This window comes from Oncorhynchus clarkii, chromosome 19 (assembly GCF_045791955.1).
Source record: "Oncorhynchus clarkii lewisi isolate Uvic-CL-2024 chromosome 19, UVic_Ocla_1.0, whole genome shotgun sequence".
Classification (NCBI taxonomy): domain Eukaryota; kingdom Metazoa; phylum Chordata; class Actinopteri; order Salmoniformes; family Salmonidae; genus Oncorhynchus; species Oncorhynchus clarkii.
Window position 1 is genome coordinate 3,509,188 of NC_092165.1, and position 18,864 is coordinate 3,528,051.

The following is an 18,864-nucleotide window of genomic DNA, read 5'->3' on the forward strand; positions in this document are numbered from 1 at the left end:
GAAGGGTTTGGTTCCAATGCATAGTACCAAGAGCAATATTATTTTTAATTTTATTTTTTTAAGACAGAAAAAGAGTGCCTCCTACTGGCCCTTCGACACCACTTCCAGTAGCATCTGGTCTCCCATCCAGGGACCAATCAGGACCGACCCTGCTTAGCTTCTGAAGCAAGCCAGCAGTGGTATACATGGTGGTGTGCTGCTGGCATGCAATTAACTAATTACAATTCATTTCTTATTCGTTTCCTAGTTAAAAATGTACTTGGATGTTTGAAATTGTACAATAAAATGTTTCTATACCTTCCCCAGTTGTGTTGAACTCAACGTTGTGTGTGTGTGTTGTGTGTGTGTGTGTGTGTGTGTGTGTGTGTGTGTGTGTGTGTGTGTGCGTTCCCCAGTCGGACCTGCAGGACCAGAACCTGTTGAACTTCCTCCCCCTGAATGAACACTCGGAGGTGTACAAGGCTCTCTCCAAACACCCGTCCGACCCCGAGAGCCTCGGACCAGAGTACCTCAAGAGTGAGTAACACCCAATCACATTGCCACCTTATTGGCTGCTGGCCTATCACGTCGCTTCTTATACACTGCCGTCCAATCAGATCACTTGTTATACACTGCAAACAGTCAATGCTGCAAATATATCGGCCATGTTGTATCTGTAAAAAAAATTGTAAACACTGTAAAAAAATGTTTTTAAGAGAAATGATTGTAAACGTAGTTAAGGTTGGTGTTCGTTGTGTTTGGTATTTTAATCGTGATTACAGCCAAGAACCAGCTGGAGTTTTGTTGCCACGTGCTGAGAGGAACCATCGACCCTAAAGAACCTGCCGTCTACGAACACGTCAAATTCACCGGCAACTTCAAGTCGCTGAACGACGGTGAGCGTCTGGTTTCCTTAGAAACTGGTCTTGTTTTATCAGCTGGAGAACAGAATAAACATCTGTTAGTTTGATCATCTGTTCTGGTTTCTACTCACGGTAACGCTCTCCTCTCCTCTCCTCTCCCCTCCTCCCCCCTCTCCCTTCCTCTCCTCTCCTCCTCTCCTCTCCTCTCCTCTCCTCCCGCCTCTCCCTTCCTCTCCTCTCCCCTCCTCCCCCCTCCTCTCCTCTCCTCTCCTCTCCTCTCCTCTCATCTCCTCCTCTCCTCTCCTCTCATCTCCTCCTCTCCTCTCCTCTCCTCTCCTCTCCTCTCCTCTCCTCTCCTCTCCTCTCCTCTCCTCTCCTCTCCTCTCCTCTCCTCTCCTCTCTCTAGTCCCCAACACCACCAGGAATGGTTTAGCAGGAGTGTTACAGAGATCCCTACAACCTGCCTTTGATGACCTGGTCTGCTTCGTAGCCACCGTCAGGCTGGCTAAACCACAGTTCATCAAGGTGACATACACACACACACACACACACACACACACACACACACACACACACACACACACACACACACACACACACACACACACACACACACACACACACACAAACACTAGCGCTGAGCAATTACTGCTTCTTGAGGTCGGTTCGGTTTCGGTTCGATTAATGAAAAAGTAATCCTGGTTTTTCGATTTCAATAATTTATTTCTAAACATTAAATGCACTATGCATTATGTGGGTTGAACTCTGTAACAACACAGAAGTCCCATGATGCTTAGTGACGGTCCATTACTGCTTATTACTTATTAACCTTCAGATATTCACACTACTTTATTTTAATTAAATATTTAAGTTCTGTATGTTACATTTGGTTTATTTGATGACTTTATTATTTCTTTCCAAGTCATCGTCTCGTCTCAACAGAGCTGCTGTCTGACAAAAACACTATTTTAATATATATTCGTAGTAAACAATACATTATTTAATGACTGCTGAATATCAACTATCAATCACTTAGATCCTGTATTTCCGGGTAGAGATACCGCACGAAGAAACTGCTCTTGATCGCACGTTCTTCTCTCTTCTCTAGGCGTGCAAAGGATTATGGTCATTGTAGTTAATTACCATGTTTTCTGCGCTAAACTATGTAGAATATTGGCCTGTTGAAAACTACAACCCCCTACTACAACGCACAGTTCAGGCTTGATCTGATTTATCTCTAGAAAAACTACGCCTTGAGCTCACATTTAAAAAAAAAACTGAACGAAATGGAATTCAAAAAAATGTAACCAACATTAGTCAGTTAGTTGTTTAAAAGCTCAAAATGAATCAACATTTTGGTTAATCGCTCAGCACTAACACACACACACACACACACACACACACACACACACACACACACACACACACACACACACACACATATACACACACACACACACAAAATGAAGTAACAGAGAGTTGATGGTCAAGCCTATTTAACAAACAGTATTTAAACGCAACAAAGCTACACCTGCATATAGATATTTTTCTATATTATATACACTCACCGGACAGTTTATTAGGTACACCACCCTGTTCATTAAAATGGGTCACTCCTACAGACAGTGAGTCACGTGACCGGGGCTTGCTATATAAACCAGGCAGACAGGCTTCAAGGCATTCAGTTACTGTTCTATCGAATATCAGAATGGGCAGAACTAGTGACCTAAGAGGCTTTGCGGTATGATCGTCGGTGGCAGATCTAGTATCTCAGAAATGGACGCCCACCTGGGCTTTTCACGACTGTGTCTAGCGTTTACCGAGAACGGTGCGACAAAACGAGGAACGTCCAATCAGCAGCAGTCCTGTGGGTGAAAACAGCTGGTTAATGAGAGAGGTCCAAGGAGAATGGCAGGAATGGTTGGAGCTAACAGGAGGGCCACAAACAGACAAATGGAGGCGCTCTACAACCAACAGTGGGTTGAGCTAACAGGAGGGCCACAAATAGACAAATGGAGGCACTACAACCAACAGTGGGTTGCAGAACGGCATCTCAGAACGCACGACTCGTTGGTCCTTGTCAAGGACGGGTTACTGCAGCAGACGACCAAATCAAATGTATTTATAAAGCCCTTCTTACATCAGCTGATGTCTCAAAGTGCTGTACAGAAACCCAGCCTAAAACCCCCAAACAGCAAGCAATGCAGGTGTAGAAGCACGGTGGCTAGGAAAAACTCCCTAGAAAGGCCAGAAAACTAGGAAGAAACCTAGAGAGGAACCAGACCACACCGGGGTTCCACTCCTATCAGCTAAAAACAAGAAGAAGCAGCTCCAGTGGGCACACGATCACCAACAACACTGGACAATTGAGAAGTGGAAAAACATGGCCTGGAACGCGATAGATGATTTCAGTTTACTAGAGTCTCCTGGTCCGTCCCCAAGACCTCTACCCAATAGAGCAACGATGGGATGAGATGGAACGGGCTGTTAGCAGCATGAATGTACCACCGCCCAATCTGCAGCAACTGTGTGATGGCTGTGGAACGTTTCAGACACCTTGTAGAATCCATCCCCCCGAATAATTCAGGCCGTTCTGGAGGCAAAATGAGTCCGACCAGGTACTAGATTGTTGTACCTAATAAACTGGCCACTGAGTGTATATTGTCTATCTATATTCAATCATCTATATTAAATGTAAGATATATTGATATCTATCTTGTTGTCTATCCCTCCATAGGAGATGTGTACAGTGGTGGAGCCCAATGAAGAGTTCACCTCCCGACACAGTCTGGAGTGGAAGTTCCTATTCCTAGACCACAGGTAACACAGTCTGGAGTGGAAGTTCCTATTCCTAGACCACAGGTAACACAGTCTGGAGTGGAAGTTCCTATTCCTAGACCACAGGTAACACAGTCTCTAGTAGTTATTATTACTAGACCACAGGTAACACAGTCTCTAGTAGTTATTATTCCTAGACCACAGGTAACACAGTCTGGAGTGGAAGTTCCTATTCCTAGACCACAGGTAACACAGTCTGGAGTGGAAGTTATTATTCCTAGACCACAGGTAACACAGTCTCTAGTAGTTATTATTACTAGACCACAGGTAACACAGTCTCTAGTAGTTCTTATTACTAGACCACAGGTAACACAGTCTATAGTAGTTATTATTACTAGACCACAGGTAACACAGTCTGGAGTGGAAGTTATTATTCCTAGATCACAGGTAACACAGTCTCTAGTAGTTATTATTACTAGACCACAGGTAACACAGTCTCTAGTAGTTATTATTCCTAGACCACAGGTAACACAGTCTCTAGTAGTTATTATTACTAGACCACAGGTAACACAGTCTCTAGTAGTTCTTATTACTAGACCACAGGTAACACAGTCTATAGTAGTTATTATTACTAGACCACAGGTAACACAGTCTATAGTAGTTCTTATTACTAGACCACAGGTAACAGTCTCTAGTTCTTATAGCTAAGCTTGTGGGGACACACAAGTCAGTCCCATTCAAAATCCTATTTTCCCTAACCCTGTACTCTTACCCTAACCTTAACCCAAAATCCTAACCTTAAACCTAACCCTAACTACTTACCCTAGCTCCTAACCCTAGCTCCTAACCCTAGCTCCTAACCCTAGCTCCTAACCCTAGCTCCTAACCCTAGCTCCTAACCCTAGCTCCTAGCTCCTAACCCTAGCTCCTAACCCTAGCTCCTAACCCTAAAACTAACCCTAGCTCCTAACCCTAAAACTAACCCTAGCTCCTAACCCTAGCTCCTAACCCTAAAACTAACCCTAGCTCCTAACCCTAGCTCCTAACCCTAAAACTAACCCTAGCTCCTAACCATAGCTCCTAACCCTAAAACTAACCCTAGCTCCTAACCCTAGCTCCTAGCTCCTAACCCTAGCTCCTAACCCTAGCTCCTAACCCTAGCTCTTAACCCTAGCTCTTAACCCTAGCTCTTAACCCTAGCTCCTAACCCTAGCTCCTAACCCTAGCTCCTAACCCTAGCTCTTAACCCTAGCTCCTAACCCTAGCTCCTAAACCTAGCTCCTAGCTCCTAACCCTAGCTCCTAACCCTAGCTCCTAACCCTAGCTCCTAACCCTAGCTCCTAACGCTAAAACTAACCCTAGTTCCTAACCCTAGCTCCTAACCCTAGCTCCTAACCCTAGCTCCTAACCCTAGCCCCTAACCCTAGCTCCTAACCCTAAAACTAACCCTAGCTCTTAACCCTAAAACTAACCCTAGCTCCTAACCCTAGTTCCTAACCCTAGCTCCTAACCCTAGCTCCTAACCCTAGCCCCTAACCCTAGCTCTTAACCCTAAAACTAACCCTAGCTCTTAACCCTAAAACTAACCCTAGCTCCTAACCCTAGCTTCTAACCCTAGCTCCTAACCCTAGCTCCTAACCCTAAAACTGACCCTAGCGCCTAACCCTAGCGCCTAACCCTAGCGCCTAACCCTAGCGCCTAACCCTAGCGCCTAACCCTAGCTCCTAACCCTAGCTCCTAACCCTAGCTCCTAACCCTAGCTCCTGACGTAATTCTAACACTAATTCTCACTTTAACTCTAAACCCTCCTAGAAACAGCATTTGACCCTGTGGGGACTAGCAAAATGTCCCCAGTTGGTCAAATCTTTGTTCCTTTACTGTTGTTGTGGGGACACACACACACACACACACACACACACACACACACACAAAAGTGGTATTATTGTTAATAAGCAGGCTGGGTAACTGATTATTTCATTTCCTCCCTAAAGGGCTCCACCAATCATAGGCTACCTTCCATTTGAGGTTCTGGGGACGTCGGGTTACGACTACTATCATGTAGACGACCTGGGGACACTGGCCAAGTGTCACGAACACTGTGAGTTACACACACACACGCGCACACACACACACACACACACACACACACACACACACACACACACACTCTGACTCCCTCTCCTCTCTCCTCTCTGTCTAGTGATGCAGTATGGTAAAGTTACTACAGGTTCCTCTCCTCTCTCCTCTCTGTCTAGTGATGCAGTATGGTAAAGTTACTACAGGTCTCTCTCCTCTCTCCTCTCTGTCTAGTGATGCAGTATGGTAAAGTTACTACAGGTCTCTCTCCTCTCTCCTCTCTGTCTAGTGATGCAGTATGGTAAAGTTACTACAGGTTCCTCTCTCCTCTCTCCTCTCTGTCTAGTGATGCAGTATGGCAAAGGGAAGTCGTGTTACTACAGGTTCCTGACCAAAGGTCAACAGTGGATCTGGCTCCAGACTCGTCACTACATCACCTATCACCAGTGGAACTCCAGGCCTGAGTTCATCGTCTGCACGCACACCGTCGTCAGGTAGGGAGGACATGTTATGGTAATGTTGAACTTCTAATGGGCAGGCTGGACGGTAAACGTCAGACGAAGGTCGAACGCCAACGACCAACAGGCACACCTCATCTCACTGTCCAATCAGAAAAGATCTGTTTAACTTCTAATGGGCAGGCTGGCCGGTAAACGTCCCACCTGGCCAACATCCGGTGAAATTGCAGAGCGCCGTAATTCAAACTGCAGAATTATAAAACATTAAACTTTCATTAAATCACAAGTGTAAATACATCAAAATAAAAAGCTTAACCTTCTTGTTAGTCCAGCCGCCGTGTCAGATTTCAAAAAGGCTTTACGGCGAAAGCAAACCATGCGATTATCTGAGGACAGCGCCCCGCTTACAAAACCATGAAAAACATGTTTCAACCAAGCAGGTGCGACACGAAAGTCAGAAATAGCGATATAATTAATGCCTTACCTTTGATGATCTTCTTCTGTTGGCACTCCAATAGGTCCCAGTTACATCACAAATGGTCCTTTTGTTCGATAAAGTCCTAAAGTCCAGTTCAGCTGGTGGAGCTTCAGTCAATAATCCACCTGTTTCCCTCCTTTAAAATGCATACAAAATGAATCCCAAACGTTACTAACAAACTTATCCAAACAACGTTTATAATCAAACCTTAGGTACCCTAATATGTAAATAAACAATAAAATCTAAGACGGAGAATTGTTATTGAGAAAAATACCAAAGAAAGCGCTCTCTTCCACGCGCTTGGAAACACTACAGACAAAATGGGAGCCACCTAGAAAAACTACAATTTCTGGCTCATTTTTCCAAAAACCAGCCTGAATCTCTTTCTAAAGACTGTTGACATCTAGTGGAAGCCCTAGGAACTGCAATCTGGGAGGACTTCACTTTATAATAAAAGTGACAGCCGTTGAAAATAGTGGTAGGCTGAATTAGTGGTAGGCTGAATTAGTGGTAGGCTGAATTAGTGGTAGGCTGACATTAGTGGTAGGCTGACATTAGTGGTAGGCTGACATTAGTGGTAGGCTGAATTAGTGGTAGGCTGACATTAGTGGTAGGCTGAATTAGTGGTAGGCTGACATTAGTGGTAGACTGACATTAGTGGTAGGCTGAATTAGTGGTAGGCTGACATTAGTGGTAGGCTGACATTAGTGGTAGGCTGAATTAGTGGTAGGCTGAATTAGTGGTAGGCTGACATTACTTTAACAGTTTCAGAAACTTTAGAGTGTTTTGTATCCAAATCTACCAATTATATGCTTATCCTAGCTTCTGGGCCTGAGTAACAGGCAGTTTACTTTGGGCACGCTTTTCACCTGGACGTGAAGACTCTGCCCCCTACCCAAGAGAGGTTAAACAACGACCGACAGATTGACACAACTCATCTCACTGTCCAATCAGAAAAGATGGTTAGTCATGTCACTGTCCAGCGTCCAATGAGATATTCTGTCTGTCTGTTCACCCGGACGTGAAGACACTGCCCCCTACCCAAGAGAGGTTAAAACCTATTTGTTTAAATTTGCATATAGTTCTCCACACACACTGTCGTCAGGTAAGATTGGACTACACGGTTGATAATCTATATACTTCTAAAAATCTGACTCGTTTATTGTAAATTCTTTAAGGCATAACATATTTTATTTAAAATGAACAACAGAATAAATCCTTCCAATTTGTATAAAGGAAATGGAAACATAATTCTGACTATCAATGAAAAAATCATTATATTGTGAGGGACGGTTTTGTTCTGTCTCTCTGTGTAGCTATGGAGAGGTGACTTGTTCTGTCTCTCTGTGTAGCTGTGGAGAGGTGACTTGTTCTGTTCTCTGTGTAGCTATGGAGAGGTGACTTGTTCTGTTCTCTGTGTAGATATGGAGAGGTGACTTGTTCTGTCTCTCTGTGTAGCTATGGAGAGGTGACTTGTTCTGTCTCTCTGTGTAGCTATGGAGAGGTGACTTGTTCTGTCTCTCTGTGTAGCTATGGAGAGGTGACTTGTTCTGTCTCTCTGTGTAGCTATGGAGAGGTGACTTGTTCTGTTCTCTGTGTAGCTATGGAGAGGTGACTTGTTCTGTTCTCTGTGTAGCTATGGAGAGGTGACTTGTTCTGTCTCTCTGTGTAGCTATGGAGAGGTGACTTGTTCTGTCTCTCTGTGTAGCTATGGAGAGGTGACTTGTTCTGTCTCTCTGTGTAACTATGGAGAGGTGACTTGTTCTGTCTCTCTGTGTAGCTATGGAGAGGTGACTTGTTCTGTTCTCTGTGTAACTATGGGACGGTTTTGTTCTGTTCTCTGTGTAGCTATGGAGAGGTGACTTGTTCTGTCTCTCTGTGTAGCTATGGAGAGGTGACTTGTTCTGTTCTCTGTGTAACTATGGGACGGTTTTGTTCTGTCTCTCTGTGTAGCTATTGAGAGGTGACTTGTTCTGTCTCTCTGTGTAACTATGGAGAGGTGACTTGTTCTGTTCTCTGTGTAGCTATGGAGAGGTGACTTGTTCTGTTCTCTGTGTAGCTATGGAGAGGTGACTTGTTCTGTCTCTCTGTGTAGCTATGGAGAGGTGACTTGTTCTGTCTCTCTGTGTAGCTATGGAGAGGTGACTTGTTCTGTCTCTCTGTGTAACTATGGAGAGGTGACTTGTTCTGTCTCTCTGTGTAGCTATGGAGAGGTGACTTGTTCTGTCTCTCTGTGTAACTATGGAGAGGTGACTTGTTCTGTCTCTCTGTGTAGCTATGGAGAGGTGACTTGTTCTGTCTCTCTGTGTAGCTATGGGGAGGTGACTTGTTCTGTCTCTCTGTGTAGCTATGGAGAGGTGACTTGTTCTGTCTCTCTGTGTAGCTATGGAGAGGTGACTTGTTCTGTTCTCTGTGTAGCTATGGAGAGGTGACTTGTTCTGTCTGTCTGTGTAGCTATGGAGAGGTGACTTGTTCTGTCTCTCTGTGTAGCTATGGAGAGGTGACTTGTTCTGTTCTCTGTGTAGCTATGGAGAGGTGACTTGTTCTGTCTCTCTGTGTAACTATGGAGAGGTGACTTGTTCTGTTCTCTGTGTAGCTATGGAGAGGTGACTTGTTCTGTTCTCTGTGTAGCTATGGAGGGGTGACTTGTTCTGTTCTCTGTGTAGCTATGGAGAGGTGACTTGTTCTGTCTCTCTGTGTAGCTATGGAGAGGTGACTTGTTCTGTTCTCTGTGTAGCTATGGAGAGGTGACTTGTTCTGTTCTCTGTGTAGCTATGGAGAGGTGACTTGTTATGTTCTCTGTGTAGCTATGGAGAGGTGACTTGTTCTGTCTCTCTGTGTAGCTATGGAGAGGTGACTTGTTCTGTCTCTCTGTGTAGCTATGGAGAGGTGACTTGTTCTGTCTCTCTGTGTAGCTATGGAGAGGTGACTTGTTCTGTCTCTCTGTGTAGCTATGGAGAGGTGACTTGTTCTGTTCTCTGTGTAGCTATGGAGAGGTGACTTGTTCTGTCTCTCTGTGTAGCTATGGAGAGGTGACTTGTTCTGTCTCTCTGTGTAGCTATGGAGAGGTGACTTGTTCTGTTCTCTGTGTAGCTATGGAGAGGTGACTTGTTCTGTCTCTCTGTGTAGCTATGGAGAGGTGACTTGTTCTGTTCTCTGTGTAGCTATGGAGAGGTGACTTGTTCTGTCTCTCTGTGTAACTATGGAGAGGTGACTTGTTCTGTCTCTCTGTGTAGCTATGGAGAGGTGACTTGTTCTGTCTCTCTGTGTAGCTATGGAGAGGTGACTTGTTCTGTTCTCTGTGTAGCTATGGAGAGGTGACTTGTTCTGTCTCTCTGTGTAGCTATGGAGAGGTGACTTGTTCTGTTCTCTGTGTAGCTATTGAGAGGTGACTTGTTCTGTCTCTCTGTGTAACTATGGAGAGGTGACTTGTTCTGTTCTCTGTGTAGCTATGGAGAGGTGACTTGTTCTGTTCTCTGTGTAGCTATGGAGAGGTGACTTGTTCTGTTCTCTGTGTAGCTATGGAGAGGTGACTTGTTCTGTCTCTCTGTGTAGCTATGGAGAGGTGACTTGTTCTGTTCTCTGTGTAGCTATGGAGAGGTGACTTGTTCTGTTCTCTGTGTAGCTATGGAGAGGTGACTTGTTCTGTTCTCTGTGTAACTATGGAGAGGTGACTTGTTCTGTCTCTCTGTGTAGCTATGGAGAGGTGACTTGTTCTGTTCTCTGTGTAGCTATGGAGAGGTGACTTGTTCTGTCTCTCTGTGTAGCTATGGAGAGGTGACTTGTTCTGTCTCTCTGTGTAGCTATGGAGAGGTGACTTGTTCTGTCTCTCTGTGTAGCTATGGAGAGGTGACTTGTTCTGTTCTCTGTGTAGCTATGGAGAGGTGACTTGTTCTGTCTCTCTGTGTAGCTATGGAGAGGTGACTTGTTCTGTCTCTCTGTGTAGCTATGGAGAGGTGACTTGTTCTGTTCTCTGTGTAGCTATGGAGAGGTGACTTGTTCTGTCTCTCTGTGTAGCTATGGAGAGGTGACTTGTTCTGTCTCTCTGTGTAGCTATGGAGAGGTGACTTGTTCTGTTCTCTGTGTAGCTATGGAGAGGTGACTTGTTCTGTCTCTGTGTAACTATGGAGAGGTGACTTGTTCTGTTCTCTGTGTAGCTATGGAGAGCTGACTTGTTCTGTTCTCTGTGTAGCTATGGAGAGGTGACTTGTTCTGTTCTCTGTGTAGCTATGGAGAGGTGACTTGTTCTGTCTCTCTGTGTAGCTATGGAGAGGTGACTTGTTCTGTTCTCTGTGTAGCTATGGAGAGGTGACTTGTTCTGTTCTCTGTGTAGCTATGGAGAGGTGACTTGTTATGTTCTCTGTGTAGCTATGGAGAGGTGACTTGTTCTGTCTCTCTGTGTAGCTATGGAGAGGTGACTTGTTCTGTCTCTCTGTGTAGCTATGGAGAGGTGACTTGTTCTGTCTCTCTGTGTAGCTATGGAGAGGTGACTTGTTCTGTCTCTCTGTGTAGCTATGGAGAGGTGACTTGTTCTGTTCTCTGTGTAGCTATGGAGAGGTGACTTGTTCTGTTCTCTGTGTAGCTATGGAGAGGCGACTTGTTCTGTCTCTCTGTGTAGCTATGGAGAGGTGACTTGTTCTGTCTCTCTGTGTAACTATGGAGAGGTGACTTGTTCTGTTCTCTGTGTAGCTATGGAGAGGTGACTTGTTCTGTTCTCTTTGTAGCTATGGAGAGGTGACTTGTTCTGTTCTCTGTGTAGCTATGTAGAGGTGACTTGTTCTGTCTCTCTGTGTAGCTATGGAGAGGTGACTTGTTCTGTCTCTCTGTGTAACTATGGAGAGGTGACTTGTTCTGTTCTCTGTGTAGCTATGGAGAGGTGACTTGTTCTGTTCTCTGTGTAGCTATGGAGAGGTGACTTGTTCTGTTCTCTGTGTAGCTATGGAGAGGTGACTTGTTCTGTCTCTCTGTGTAGCTATGGAGAGGTGACTTGTTCTGTCTCTCTGTGTAGCTATGGAGAGGTGACTTGTTCTGTCTCTCTGTGTAGCTATGGAGAGGTGACTTGTTCTGTTCTCTGTGTAGCTATGGAGAGGTGACTTGTTCTGTTCTCTGTGTAGCTATGGAGAGGTGACTTGTTCTGTCTCTCTGTGTAGCTATGGAGAGGTGACTTGTTCTGTCTCTCTGTGTAGCTATGGAGAGGTGACTTGTTCTGTCTCTCTGTGTAGCTATGGAGAGGTGACTTGTTCTGTCTCTCTGTGTAGCTATGGAGAGGTGACTTGTTCTGTCTCTCTGTGTAGCTATGGAGAGGTGACTTGTTCTGTCTCTCTGTGTAGCTATGGAGAGGTGACTTGTTCTGTCTCTCTGTGTAGCTATGGAGAGGTGACTTGTTCTGTCTCTCTGTGTAGCTATGGAGAGGTGACTTGTTCTGTCTCTCTGTGTAGCTATGGAGAGGTGACATGTTCTGTTCTCTGTGTAGCTACGCCGAGGTGAGGGCAGAGCAGCGTAGAGAGCTGGGTATCATTGAAGAGCCCCCCCCTGAGGTAACTGTGGACAAGGTGAGATGCATCACTATATTGATGTGTATTGTCCCTCTTTCATATTAATATAACTATGACTGTCTAAGTGATATCTATCTGTTATTAATATAACTAGGACTGTCTAAGTGATATCTATCTGTTATTAATATAACTAGGACTGTCTAAGTGGTAGATATCTGTTATTAATATAACTATGACTGTCTAAGTGATATCTATCTGTTATTAATATAACTAGGACTGTCTAAGTGATATCTATCTGTTATTAATATAACTAGGACTGTCTAAGTGGTAGATATCTATCTGTTATTAATATAACTAGGACTGTCTAAGTGGTAGATATCTATCTGTTATTAATATAACTAGGACTGTCTAAGTGGTAGATATCTATCTGTTATTAATATAACTAGGACTGTCTAAGTGATATCTATCTATCTGTTATTAATATAACTATGACTGTCTAAGTGGTAGATATCTATCTGTTATTAATATAACTAGGACTGTCTAAGTGATATCTATCTATCTGTTATTAATATAACTATGACTGTCTAAGTGGTAGATATCTATCTGTTATTAATATAACTATGACTGTCTAAGTGGTAGATATCTATCTGTTATTAATATAACTAGGACTGTCTAAGTGATATCTATCTATCTGTTATTAATATAACTAGGACTGTCTAAGTGGTAGATATCTGTTATTAATATAACTATGACTGTCTAAGTGGTAGATATCTATCTGTTATTAATATAACTAGGGCTGTCTAAGTGATATCTATCTGTTATTAATGTAACTAGGACTGTCTAAGTGGTAGATATCTATCTGTTATTAATATAACTAGGGCTGTCTAAGTGATATCTATCTGTTATTAATATAACTAGGACTGTCTAAGTGATATCTATCTGTTATTAATATAACTAGGACTGTCTAAGTGATATCTATCTGTTATTAATATAACTAGGACTGTCTAAGTGATATCTATCTGTTATTAATATAACTATGACTGTCTAAGTGGTAGATATCTATCTGTTATTAATATAACTAGGGCTGTCTAAGTGGTAGATATCTATCTGTTATTAATATAACTAGGGCTGTCTAAGTGATATCTATCTGTTATTAATATAACTATGACTGTCTAAGTGGTAGATATCTATCTGTTATTAATATAACTAGGACTGTCTAAGTGGTAGATATCTATCTGTTATTAATATAACTATGACTGTCTAAGTGGTAGATATCTATCTGGTATTAATATAACTATGACTGTCTAAGTGGTAGATGTCTATCTGGTATTAATATAACTATGACTGTCTAAGTGGTAGATATCTGTTATTAATATAACTATGACTGTCTAAGTGGTAGATATCTATCTGTTATTAATATAACTCTGTCTAAGTGGTAGATATCTATCTGTTATTAATATAACTAGGGCTGTCTAAGTGATATCTATCTGTTATTAATATAACTATGACTGTCTAAGTGGTAGATATCTATCTGTTATTAATATAACTAGGGCTGTCTAAGTGGTAGATGTCTATCTGTTATTAATATAACTCTGTCTAAGTGATATCTATCTGTTATTAATATAACTAGGGCTGTCTAAGTGATATCTATCTGTTATTAATATAACTAGGGCTGTCTAAGTGATATCTATCTGTTATTAATATAACTAGGGCTGTCTAAGTGATAGATATCTATCTGTTATTAATATAACTAGGGCTGTCTAAGTGATATCTATCTGTTATTAATATAACTAGGGCTGTCTAAGTGATATCTATCTGTTATTAATATAACTCTGTCTAAGTGGTAGATATCTGTTATTAATATAACTAGGACTGTCTAAGTGATATCTATCTGTTATTAATATAACTAGGACTGTCTAAGTGGTAGATGTCTAGCTACCTCCATTGTGATTAGTTCCTTCTCCTCTCTCCTCCCTGAAGCAGAGTCAAGACAGTGGATCTGAGTCTCAGCTCAACACAGTTTCCAGCCTAAAAGAGGCCCTGGAACGCTTTGACCGTAGCCACACCCCCTCCTCCACCTCTCTGTCCTCACACAAGACCTCCTCACAGCTCTCAGACAACACCTGTACCTGTAAGAGACACACACACACACACACACACACACACACACACACACACACACACACACACACACACACACAGACCACACACAGACCACACACAGACCACACACACACACAAACACACACAGACACACACACACATCTCAGACCACTCACACATCAGTATCTCTGACTATAATAGGATCTCTCATCTCCATAGCAACAGCCTCCAAGCTCCACATGGACATGGCCACGCCCCCTCGTCAGTCACATGTTGCCTCCACCGTCGAGATGACATCACAGAGACGCTCCTCCATCAGCAGCCAGGTAAGCCCTGATTGGACAGAATGCGACTGGACAGAAAGTGATTGGACAGAACCCCCCCCCCAAAAATAAGCAAGTTTGTTTTGACTGGGCGATTGGGTGAGTCCAACAGGTGCTATTAAAATACATAATGAATTTTATCTGTTGTGGAGGAGCAGGACATGACCAGGTCCAATTCAACCTGAGACGAATCTAAAATGAATCGACTCTGAATCAACTGCAACTGAATCAAACTCACACGGTATCTGTTGTCTGTGTTGGTGTGCGTGTGTAGTCTACGGGTTCTCAGACCACGGGACACAGTGTGGCTCCCGTCCATCCTGTGATACAACAACACCAACAACAAGAGGTGAGAAACGCCCGTCTATCTACCCTATTCACCTGGTACCCATCTATCCAAGGTTACAGCCCTAAATAGTGCACTACTTTTGACTTTGCCCTATGGAGCCTGGTGAAAAGTAGTGTACTAAATAGTGAATAGGGTGCTTATTTGGGACATCGCTTAAGTATGACCATCCTACAGCCATTCAGTACTAGTATGTCAGACAGCAGAACCTCCCTCCAGCCATTCAGTACTAGTATGTCAGACAGCAGAACCTCTCTACAGCCATTCAGACAGCAGAACCTCTCTACAGCCATTCAGACAGCAGAACCTCTCTACAGCCATTCAGACAGCAGAACCTCCCTACAGCCATTCAGACAGCAGAACCTCTCTACAGCCATTCAGTACTAGTATGTCAGACAGCAGAACCTCCCTCCAGTCATTCAGTACTAGTATGTCAGACAGCAGAACCTCTCTACAGCCATTCAGTACTAGTATGTCAGACAGCAGAACCTCTCTACAGCCATTCAGTACTAGTATGTCAGACAGCAGAACCTCTCTACAGCCATTCAGACAGCAGAACCTCTCTACAGCCATTCAGACAGCAGAACCTCTCTACAGCCATTCAGACAGCAGAACCTCCCTACAGCCATTCAGTACTAGTATGTCAGACAGCAGAACCTCCCTCTAGCCATTCAGACAGCAGAACCTCTCTACAGTCATTCAGTACTAGTATGTCAGACAGCAGAACCTCTCTACAGTCATTCAGTACTAGTATGTCAGACAGCAGAACCTCCCTACAGCCATTCAGTACTAGTATGTCAGACAGCAGAACCTCCCTCCATCCATTCAGTACTAGTATGTCAGACAGCAGAACCTCTCTACAGCCATTCAGTACTAGTATGTCAGACAGCAGAACCTCTCTACAGCCATTTCAGACAGCAGACAGCAGAACCTCCCTACAGCCATTCAGTACTAGTATGTCAGACAGCAGAACCTCTCTACAGCCATTCAGTACTAGTATGTCAGACAGCAGAACCTCCCTCCAGTCATTCAGTACTAGTATGTCAGACAGCAGAACCTCTCTACAGCCATTCAGTACTAGTATGTCAGACAGCAGAACCTCCCTACAGCCATTCAGTACTAGTATGTCAGACAGCAGAACCTCCCTCCAGTCATTCAGTACTAGTATGTCAGACAGCAGAACCTCTCTACAGCCATTCAGACAGCAGAACCTCTCTACAGCCATTCAGACAGCAGAACCTCCCTACAGCCATTCAGTACTAGTATGTCAGACAGCAGAACCTCCCTCTAGCCATTCAGACAGCAGAACCTCTCTACAGTCATTCAGTACTAGTATGTCAGACAGCAGAACCTCTCTACAGCCATTTCAGACAGCAGACAGCAGAACCTCCCTACAGCCATTCAGTACTAGTATGTCAGACAGCAGAACCTCTCTACAGCCATTCAGTACTAGTATGTCAGACAGCAGAACCTCCCTCCAGTCATTCAGTACTAGTATGTCAGACAGCAGAACCTCTCTACAGCCATTCAGTACTAGTATGTCAGACAGCAGAACCTCCCTACAGCCATTCAGTACTAGTATGTCAGACAGCAGAACCTCCCTCCAGTCATTCAGTACTAGTATGTCAGACAGCAGAACCTCTCTACAGCCATTCAGACAGCAGAACCTCTCTACAGCCATTCAGACAGCAGAACCTCCCTACAGCCATTCAGTACTAGTATGTCAGACAGCAGAACCTCCCTCTAGCCATTCAGACAGCAGAACCTCTCTACAGTCATTCAGTACTAGTATGTCAGACAGCAGAACCTCTCTACAGTCATTCAGTACTAGTATGTCAGACAGCAGAACCTCCCTACAGCCATTCAGTACTAGTATGTCAGACAGCAGAACCTCTCTACAGTCATTCAGTACTAGTATGTCAGACAGCAGAACCTCCCTCCAGCCATTCAGTACTAGTATGTCAGACAGCAGAACCTCCTTCCAGCCATTCAGTACTAGTATGTCAGACAGCAGAACCTCCCTCCAGCCATTCAGTACTAGTATGTCAGACAGCAGAACCTCCCTCTAGCCATTCAGACAGCAGAACCTCTCTACAGTCATTCAGTACTAGTATGTCAGACAGCAGAACCTCTCTACAGTCATTCAGTACTAGTATGTCAGACAGCAGAACCTCCCTCCAGTCATTCAGTACTAGTATGTCAGACAGCAGAACCTCCCTACAGACATTCAGTACTAGTATGTCAGACAGCAGAACCTCTCTACAGTCATTCAGTACTAGTATGTCAGACAGCAGAACCTCCCTCCAGTCATTCAGTACTAGTATGTCAGACAGCAGAACCTCCCTCCAGCCATTCAGTACTAGTATGTCAGACAGCAGAACCTCCCTACAGCCATTCAGTACTAGTATGTCAGACAGCAGAACCTCTCTACAGTCATTCAGTACTAGTATGTCAGACAGCAGAACCTCACTCCAGTCATTCAGTACTAGTATGTCAGACAGCAGAACCTCTCTACAGTCATTCAGTACTAGTATGTCAGACAGCAGAACCTCCCTCCAGTCATTCAGTACTAGTATGTCAGACAGCAGAACCTCCCTCCAGCCATTCAGTACTAGTATGTCAGACAGCAGAACCTCCCTCCAGTCATTCCGTACTAGTATGTCAGACAGCAGAACCTCCCTCCAGCCATTCAGTACTAGTATGTCAGACAGCAGAACCTCTCTACAGTCATTCAGACAGCAGACAGCAGAACCTCCCTCCAGCCATTCAGACAGCAGAATCTCCCTCCAGCCATTCAGTACTAGTATGTCAGACAGCAGAACCTCCCTCCTGCCATTCAGTACTAGTATGTCAGACAGCAGAACCTCTCTACAGTCATTCAGACAGCAGAACCTCCCTCCAGCCATTCAGACAGCAGACAGCAGAACCTCCCTCCAGCCATTCAGTACTAGTATGTCAGACAGCAGAACCTCCCTACAGTCATTCAGACAGCAGACAGCAGAACCTCCCTACAGCCATTCAGACAGCAGAACCTCCTTACAGCCATTCAGTACTAGTATGTCAGACAGCAGCACCTCCCTACAGTCATTCAGTACTAGTATGTCAGACAGCAGAACCTCCCTCCAGCCATTCAGACAGCAGACAGCAGAACCTCCCTCCAGCCATTCAGTACTAGTATGTCAGACAGCAGAACCTCTCTACAGACATTCAGTCCTAGTATGTCAGACAGCAGAACCTCCCTCCAGCCATTCAGTTCTAGTATGTCAGACAGCAGAACCTCCCTCCAGCCATTCAGTACTAGTATGTCAGACAGCAGAACCTCCCTACAGTCATTCAGCACTAGTATGTCAGACAGCAGAACCTCCCTCCAGCCATTCAGACAGCAGAACCTCTCTACAGCCATTCAGACAGCAGAACCTCCCTCCAGCCATTCAGTACTAGTATGTCAGACAGCAGAACCTCCCTCCAGCCATTCAGACAGCAGAACCTCTCTACAGCCATTCAGACAGCAGAACCTCCCTCCAGCCATTCAGACAGCAGAACCTCCCTCCAGCCATTCAGTACTAGTATGTCAGACAGCAGAACCTCCCTCCAGCCATTCAGTACTAGTATGTCAGACAGCAGAACCTCCCTACAGCCATTCAGTACTAGTATGTCAGACAGCAGAACCTCTCTACAGTCATTCAGTACTAGTATGTCAGACAGCAGAACCTCCCTCCAGTCATTCAGTACTAGTATGTCAGACAGCAGAACCTCTCTACAGTCATTCAGTACTAGTATGTCAGACAGCAGAACCTCCCTCCAGTCATTCAGTACTAGTATGTCAGACAGCAGAACCTCCCTCCAGCCATTCAGTACTAGTATGTCAGACAGCAGAACCTCCCTCCAGTCATTCAGTACTAGTATGTCAGACAGCAGAACCTCCCTCCAGCCATTCAGTACTAGTATGTCAGACAGCAGAACCT

The 18,864-nt window shown here is 44.3% G+C and overlaps 1 protein-coding gene across 1 annotated transcript in view; it reads left to right on the forward strand.

The window, feature by feature from the left end:
• Positions 1 to 18,864, forward strand: part of LOC139374594 (circadian locomoter output cycles protein kaput-like) — a 47,360-nt gene that overhangs the window by 13,269 nt on the left and 15,227 nt on the right. Inside the window, exons 8-17 of the mRNA XM_071115611.1 lie at positions 396 to 516; positions 762 to 875; positions 1,249 to 1,367; positions 3,580 to 3,662; positions 5,612 to 5,718; positions 6,043 to 6,190; positions 12,106 to 12,184; positions 14,108 to 14,258; positions 14,450 to 14,556; positions 14,828 to 14,902. Coding sequence (XP_070971712.1) covers positions 396 to 516; positions 762 to 875; positions 1,249 to 1,367; positions 3,580 to 3,662; positions 5,612 to 5,718; positions 6,043 to 6,190; positions 12,106 to 12,184; positions 14,108 to 14,258; positions 14,450 to 14,556; positions 14,828 to 14,902 — 1,104 coding nt within the window. The remainder of the gene's footprint in view (positions 1 to 395; positions 517 to 761; positions 876 to 1,248; positions 1,368 to 3,579; positions 3,663 to 5,611; positions 5,719 to 6,042; positions 6,191 to 12,105; positions 12,185 to 14,107; positions 14,259 to 14,449; positions 14,557 to 14,827; positions 14,903 to 18,864) is intronic.